Source organism: Grammomys surdaster, unplaced genomic scaffold (genome assembly GCF_004785775.1).
Source record: "Grammomys surdaster isolate TR1022 unplaced genomic scaffold, NIH_TR_1.0 139, whole genome shotgun sequence".
NCBI lineage: Eukaryota > Metazoa > Chordata > Mammalia > Rodentia > Muridae > Grammomys > Grammomys surdaster.
The window spans coordinates 10,709,003-10,717,656 of record NW_021604597.1 but is presented as its reverse complement, the minus strand read 5'-3'; the positions used below and the strand labels follow the sequence as shown (position 1 = coordinate 10,717,656).

At 41.8% G+C, this 8,654-nt stretch overlaps 1 protein-coding gene across 1 annotated transcript; it reads right to left on the bottom strand.

Annotated features, from left to right (window-relative positions):
* Nucleotides 1-218: 218 nt before the first annotated feature.
* P2ry1 (purinergic receptor P2Y1) lies at nt 219-7,370 on the bottom strand. The gene is made up of 2 exons (XM_028763582.1): nt 6,184-7,370; nt 219-415 (listed from the first exon to the last, which is right to left on the bottom strand). The coding sequence occupies exon 1, from the start codon at nt 7,339-7,341 to the stop codon at nt 6,220-6,222; it is 1,122 nt and encodes a 373-aa protein (XP_028619415.1). The 5' UTR covers nt 7,342-7,370; the 3' UTR covers nt 219-415; nt 6,184-6,219.
* Between the last annotated feature and the right edge of the window lie 1,284 nt (nt 7,371-8,654).

The window sequence follows — 8,654 nt, the reverse complement described above, 5'->3', positions numbered from 1 at the left end:
TTGTTATTTATTACTAAGTAAATGCATTTGCATTTACCTAAAAAGTTTTGAGAAACCACGTCTTATCCTGTTTCTTTAGATTCATGTCATCTTTTACTAAATGAAGCAATGAACAATTTACAATTTTTGAACATGTCTATCAAAAAAGTAAAATCTCTAACACAACCTATAACACAAGTAAATGTAAACACACACACATACACACACACACACACACACACACATCATTTATTGATACTGATCAACCCTATTCTATTTTCTTTGTTGAAGTCTTCTCTCATAAGCCATTATACTAATGTGTGTTCCTTCTTCTCTCGGGTTTTGAATGGAAGTTTTAGTATCACCTGACAAAATTTACTGGATCATCTCCAAGACTTCACGGGGGATTTGCCATCTTCACACTGGTGATTTCTATCTAACAAGCAATCAAAAAAAAAAAGTAGTGAGGATTTTTTTTTCTAATTCTGTATGAAAAGCAGCCCACTTACCTCCATACCCCTGCCCTGTTCCCCGCTCTATTGTTGGGTTACAGTGGTACAATCAGTTGCTCGCCTCAGGGGCCAGACACAACCACTGTCTATCAATCCCAGCAGCCATACTGACTGCTCAGGGCAGACCCTAGGACCAGCCCAGAGTGCTGCAACTCTGTGGGGTTAACAAGCAAGCACAGGAAAAACATTAACATAGATTTCAAGTGACATCTGCTGTGCCTACGATGCTTGTACTGTCAGCTCTCAGACTGTAACAGATGGACTCTGTATATATGGACAGTTTTTACAGTTGGAAATGGAAGCTCTGATCATATTTGGGGTCGGAATTCTATGATTCCCTCAAAGAGCTTTTAAATTGCTAATCCATTAACAAATGGAAGAGAAATAAAATTCACTTTTACTTCCAGAAAAAAATGTCCTGTAACTCTAAACTTAAGGTGAATTACAAAGTCAAGGTTGTTAAAACTTTAGGAGAAAATCTTAAAATATCAAGATAGTTATATGTATTATTCCCAAGTATGAAGTACACACACTCCAACACACATACTCTAATACACCACACACACTCTGAAATACATTCTAGCACACATACACACACACTAACATACATTCCAACCTAAAATCTAGCACACACTCTAGAAAACATACTTTCCAATATATTCTAATGCACACACACACACACACACACACACACACACACACCGCTTTACCAAAGTTGATATCAGAAACAGTGCAGTTTGATTAGTGTGTCTACTGGAGGTGTTCCTAAGGACTTACTGGTATCTTAAGGGCCAGCAGAGATCCTGATATGCTCTCCACAAGAATTTGTTACAAGGCACTTCTGTCAATGCCAGAAATCCCAGTACAGGAACATTGCAGGTTTGCCTTCTTTTTTAAGATAACCTTTATTACAAGTGATCCTTTAAACAAATTTTATTCTACGAAAGAGAAAGAGAGAGAGAGAGGGAAGGGGAAGGAGAATATCTCACGCTTCGGAATCAAAGGCAATATAAACTAAAAATCAGAAACTACAAAAGATTGTTAGCATAATTACTTCCATAGAAAGGTAGGGGCACACAAAGCTCTGTAAGTTCAAACCCAGCCTGGTCTATAAAGTGAGTTCTAAGACCACCAAGGCTGTTACACAGAGAAACCCTGTTTCAAAACAAGAACAAAACAAAAGAGAGAAGAGCATATGTCCTCATTTGTGACTAACCATCAAATAAGAACAGTGTTAGAGATTATCTTACGTCAGGATTCTCCCTTTCTCATAAAATGCTATATCCCAATTGTCATTTTAAGAAATTACTCAAATTAAAACAAAGTGTCTTGCAGCGTATGATAAAATGTGAGGAAACGTTTGAGCAAGAACAGTCTAATAATACAGACACCATCACCATGTTTCATAGTTTTATTGAGTCTTTCTCAGTTTTAATTTTCTATGATAAGCACAATTCTAATGACCACAATTATGAAGCTCTGCTGTTATTATAAATAGCAGATACAAGGTTGACTGCCATGCCTGGGACACACACATACACACACACACACACACACACACACGAGCAAAGTCACAGAAACATGGGCAATTCTGCAGCTCCCTACAGTCAAACAATACTGTGCTTTTAAGAGGCATTAACCTTTTTTAATAAAAAGACAATTATACACAATCAATCTAGTTTGATAAGCTACCACTGATGAGATAAACCTGAGAAGGCTCAAAATGCCAAGTAACACTGTTCCATACCACTCAATAGCACTGTTAACCACAAAGAAATCTGCTTCAATCATCTACATGGGAATCAGATATTATAAAAATAAACTTTTTTTTTTGCAAAAGCACAAAAACAACATAACTTAAATGTACAAATTTTGATGTGTAACATAAATTCACCTTCATTTTAAAAAATAACACGACAGAATTTAGCAGCCAAATGACATAGTTATTACTTAAAATGTTGGCATTCAAGTTACCAACTGCCTGAAGAAATCGGATTAAAATCAATAGCAATGCTCAATTTGTTGGTAGTGTTACTTAAAAGAAAAACCTACCTCAAAGAAGATTGTACTATATTGCCTTAAGAAAAAAACAATACATTGTAAAGCTTCAAGATCTAGCAGGAAACTATCAGCTGTACTTTTCTCTCCCTGTATCACTAAAGTTTCTCTTTAAATTCTCACATTATTTCCATACGGTCCAACCTGCTACTAGACCTCTACATTATCACTATTTTGAATAGGAGACAAGCCTTTAGCCTGTGGCAGTGGAAGCTGCAACCATAGTTAGGGCAATATTCTAAACTTTCTGAAAAGACAACACAAACTTTCTATAATATAAATATATATAATGTACATAATACATAACCTGTCTAAAATATCCTATACTTGTTATAAATCTTACAATAATCTAACACCAAACCATGTCTGTATAGCAAGAACACGACACAAAAGGAAAGCATGCAAATTCAAATCTAGGGGAGTTTAAACACTTGTTATAAAACACATTTTCGTCTTTTCAGATACAAATACAAACTGATCTAGAAGGTTCAAAGATACTAATATCTGAAAAACATCATAAATATAATTCTCATTTTATCTAGCATTATATATTACTGTAAAATATATGTGTGACGTTTGAACATTATACACTGCAATAAATACAATTTACACCAGTATGTTGCATCTTCAAGGAAGTTTAACAATCTGTACAACTGAAGGCCCATAAACCTCTTCAATAAATACTATTACAATAATTACATTTGGCCAATAGAAGAAAAGCCTCAATACATATTCACCAGTATCACACCTTCTAAGTCCTGTCAATAGTTGAATTCTAGCTGCTACTAATTACTGATATATGTCCTATCAAGATGGGTTAGTGTCCTGGCTGTGTGAGCAGAGATTTACAGGTTTCAACCTGTCCATACCACAGTTGGTGGAAAATGAGAACTTTATCCAAGGACTAGACTGCCTAGGAAGGATGGAACAGATTCTGAACAGTTCTCACTGCTTTTCAAGATTTACCACAGCACCTAGGGCATCAACAAATGGTGTCCTGCCACCTTTCCTGGTCATGAAGAATAGGTTTCCAAGTGTCTTCCCAGTGTCTTAATTTTGAATTCTGTCCTGTGCCCTAAGTTTCTTCTTAATTTATCATTTTAGTTCAATACAGGTTCAAAGCAACCTTCAAAGAGTCAAACAGAGCAACAAGAAAAACCAACTCTTGAGCTTGGAATGAAGACATCTCTGTAGTGTGAAGTTTAGTCATTTGCTAAATCTTACAATTTTAGGTGTCTTTCAACAAAATGTCAGCATAACTGTCTTTATATGAACACACCTACTCAGGTGGCACAAACTGGTGTTTTGGCCAATAGAATGTTGCTTTTTCTTGACCCTGTGTATGCATAGGTCATTTCAGGGATATCTTCTGACCTGGAAGAAGTTGGCACAGTCAGTCTTGTTACTATGTTGACATATCATTGTTTATCTAATGATGTAGCTAAGGAAGAACACTTTAGGGGCTGCAGCAATAGCTCAGTGGTTGAACTCTTGCCTAGTATCCACAAGGCCCTGGTGGCCAATCCCCAGAATGAGGAACATGACAAGGAACAGAAGGATACTTTGGTCCTCTAACCAAATACAAACCCAAAGAACATTTGCTGGAAGTCAAAACAGTGCATTTACCACATATCCAAAATCAGGCTGATATCCTAAGCCTCAAACTCAGAAAACTGTATTAAATAATGAGGAAATGATACAGACATATGGAGCGCTGAGCTGTGGGTTTCTGAAATTTCCATTTAGGTCAGTTTAACAAAATTACTTTTGAGCCACTGAACATATTTGAAGTGTCAACAATAATGATGTATTTTAGAGTTTGTCTGTAGGATTCTGAAACAGAAAATGTTGATTTTCTTGCCACTTGAGAACTCTGAAAACCTCCAAAGTTGGAGACACAGTAAATGTTTTTTAAGTTGGCTTCTTAATCTCTGTATGTTACAACTGAATGTGTAGAAGAACCACTACATAGGAATGCTAAATGCAGTTTTTCCTCATGGATGGACCTGAGTAATAAGACATTGGGCAAATGGAAGCACTCCAAAGATATCCCAGATCCCCAGTCACTTGAGTGTTTAAGAAATGACATTAAATCCTGAATCTTATGTTATTTATCCTACTGGGCACAAAGATTGTTTTCTCAGAGAATACTTTCAAAGCAGTGTCTACCATCACTTACATACTAAGGAGGGGGCTGTGTGAAAACTAACTTTAACAGCTAAAATTCCTTGGACATCAAATTTGTTTATTTGGACTATTTAATTTCTCATTATTTTAATTAAATTAAATTAAATTTGAACATTTCAAGGGCTATAAATGTAGCAATCATTATTCATTGGAAATTGTTTTTAAATTTCAATAAACTTTATAAATATTTCATTACTGTCTAGAGTAGAAAACACTGCTGTCTCTTTACTATGAATGGCCTGATGAACAACTCTTGTAATGGACTTCTCTCCAGATTTATTATGCCTCAAGCACTTAAATTTTAATTTCCTTTATTTTCTCCTTGCAAATGATTTTCATTTAAAAAGTCATCAAAAGGTTACAACTTGTTATCAGATGACAGTTTTCCACCATCTTGGCACACCTAAGTGATTTCTTTGCATCCCCTTTCAAGAACTCCAAACAGACATAACCTTCTCATTATTCTTGTAGTTTTACATCCTTCTTTTTAAAACTCATCTCCACATCTCCAGCTGCAGAGAGCAGCTGTCACCCATGGCCCTATGAAACATTGACAGTCCCACCCACTACCCCACAATCTGCTAAGGCTTCCACTGCTGCCTTCACCCTTTAGTCTGAAATTTAACTGGGATCTATCAAAATTGTTTTCACAGATGTGAGTGAGCACTTGTCTTGGAACACAAAGTCCTAAGGCACTGCACAGCAGAGGTGCAAGTGAGAACTTTTTCTCCCAGGAAGCCTAACGGTCCGCAGTATTTATAAGAAAAACACATGCACTTCAATTATTTTGAGTGGATCTTGCCAATAATATAATATCCGTAGCCTCCCACCACCAAACATTTAAGAAGTGATGTTTACTAATCAGTTTTCCAGAAATAACTGGAAATGTTCCTTTTCCTCCCATAAAAGTCCATTGATTTTATTTTTCTATTCAATTCCCCAAGGATATCAGCCACTGTGCATGCTTCTGAGGAACTGAAAGACATGTACCTCAGGCATCTGCTCATTACTCAATGGACTGACCAGTATCTCATTATACTATGCCAAACTGTTTTTCAAAGTATAGATTTTAGTTTGTTTATGCCAAGAGTTATTCACAGCAACACAGGCTAAACAAATCACAGATTCAAGTTCCAGGTGGCCAGTTTTCTTGGAGACATTTTTAATATCAAAATTGCTCTGCTACACATGCACACACACACACTTTAAACAAACAAAATGCCTGTGAATTGAAAAGGAGGAAGGGGAAATGTTTATCTAGTATTACTGTTTTATTACACATACTTCTAGTCAGTAAGAAAGGAGCTTACAGGAAAGAAAGATAAATGTGGACATGTGCATCGAATTGATGGGTTTTTTTTTAGACTCACGACTTCCTTGTTTGGAATATTCTCTAACATTACTAGGGATTTAGGAAGAAAAGCATTTGGTTCTATGATCATCCTACCATGTTACAGAACTGAGGAATTTGGATCTCGTGCCTTCACAAACTTGTGTCTCCATTCTGCTTGAACTCAGATAAAATATTGAGAGTCATTTCTTCACTTTTAGATTGTAAATTGGCCTCACTCCTCCTGGAAGCTTTCCTGGTGGCTCGGGACAGTCTCCTTCTGAATGTATCTCCAGCCAAGAAATAAAGAATGGGATCCACACAGCTGTTGAGACTCGCTAGACCTCTTGTTACCTGGTAAGTAGCATAAACCCTGTCGTTGAAATCACACATTTCTGGGGTCTGGAAATCCAGTCGTGCCCGCAAATTCATCGTTTTCATCACGTGGAAAGGGATGTAAGACACAGCAAACACCGTCAGGACAATTATCACCAGGTAAATGGATTTCCTCCGGAGAGGAGAGTTGTCCAGGTCTTTGTAAATCAATGCTCTAACAATTAATCCATAACAGCCTAAGATCAGCACCAAGGGGATACAGAACATGGCCACAGTCGTGCACATACTGTAGATGAAATAACTTCGCAGGTAATCATCAGACGTGGTGTCGTAGCAGGTGACAGTTTTGTTTTTCCGAATCCCAGTGCCAGAGTAGAAGAGAATGGGGGAGATGGCCACCACCACAATGAACCACACCAACACGCTGACATAAATAGCATTCTTCTTCTTGAGCCTGCCCAGAGACTTGAGAGGGTACACCACGCCACTGTACCTGTGCGCGCTGATGCAGGTGAGGAACAAGATGCTACCATAGAGGTTTACGTGGAAGATGAATCTCTGCAGCTTGCACATAGCATCTCCGAAGATCCAGTCAGTCTTGTTGAAGTAGTAGAAGATGAGGGCTGGTAGGGTGAGCACGTACAAAAAGTCAGCCAGAGCCAAATTGAACATGTACACGGAGATGCCACTCCAAGGCTTCATGTGGAAAACGAACATCCAGATAGCCACACTGTTGCCAAGGAAGCCTATGATGAACACTAAGATGTAGACAGCCGGCAGGTAGTAAAACTGGAAGCCGGTCTTGGTCAGAGCACATCGGAATGAAGAGGTAACTGCAGCAGTTGAGGCGACTGTACTGTTTCCCCAAAGCGAGCCTAGGCCAGCCAGAAAGGCAGCATCTGTCCCGTTGGGGACAGCCGACCAAGGCACCTCGGTCATCCTCTTCTTTCCAACTCAGGCAGCTACTAGGAAGGGCAGACCGCGGCGAGCCGGCAGCAGCAGCGAGCAGCTCAGCGCGCATCTGAGTCTCGGGCCAGGGGCAGGGACCGCGCGCGGGAGTTCCCCACGGGTTGGAGCGCGCGGGAGTTCGCCCACGCCGGCTCTGGCCGCGCGTTTGTCGCGGGCCATGAAATTTGCCCGGGGCTGCGACCGATCCGAGCTGAAGGGCGTGCGGGTAACTTCCCGGTCCAGCTGGCGGCGCGGAGGTTACACAACAGGACGCGCAGGACACCTCCACCAAGTTTGCAAGTGCGCTCCCGCGCAGGGCAGCAGATAGGGGGCTGCTCAGAGCGCCTGGGGCGCGGCGGGGTCAAGTCCAAGTAACTCGGCGGTTCCCAGCGGCCGGAGGGCACAGGCCAACCACCTCCTCGCTCCGATCAACTTTGCCTGGCCATCTGCCTACTCCCTACCTTGCAGCCCCAGACCTTGTCCAGGGACGGTGGGACTCTTCTTCCGGCCGCATTCCCAGCCCGCGCTCAGCAGGGCAGTCTTTTGGAGAGCGCGTGGTCGCAGACCCTGGCGTGCTACCCTGCACCCCGCTCCCAGTCCATGAAGCCTGCAGCTCTTCTCGGAGCTTCGCTGGGTCTCGAGTGCAGGGGGCAGGAGAGAGAGCTAGGCTCCCAACGGGGTGGGCGGAGCCTGGCAGCCCGGGCGAGTCCCTGCACCGTGGGGAGGCGAGGGGCGTGTCTCCGCCGTGCAAGCTTGGGGCAGCCGGCTCAGGGCTGGGCGCCCAGGGCGGGAGGTGGCCTCTGGAAGCAGGGATCGCGGTGCCCCTGCACGCCTGGCACGGCCGCCACCACTCGAATCAGTGGTCAGAACAAAAGGTGCTCTAGGGCAGCAGTAGCTTCTGGCCAGCTTATGGCTGGAGGGGTTTCCTAGGTCCTCCACCGGCTAGAGCTCTATAAAGTGAAGTTGCTGACACATTGAAAAGCTTCTGGACGCTGGCAGCTATTGAGCTGAACAGTCTGAGACAGACATCTCCAAGAGCCTCCCCGGAACTCGCAAGGTGTTTGCAGGCTCCAGACAACCAGCGGTTTGCAGGTGGGCACGCCCTGGCCCTGCACAGCGCTTTGCTTTTGCTCAGCGCGTGTAGGAACCTGCTGATCCCAGAGGGTGCCAGCTCTGAATGAGTGAGGGTGGTAAGCGGCATGGGCAAGTCGCTTTCTGCCCTTCGTGTCTGTTTGTTTTCATTGTTGTTTGCTTTGTTATTAGTCTAGATACTATTTTTTGGACTACTTAGAAAAAAATGCTAA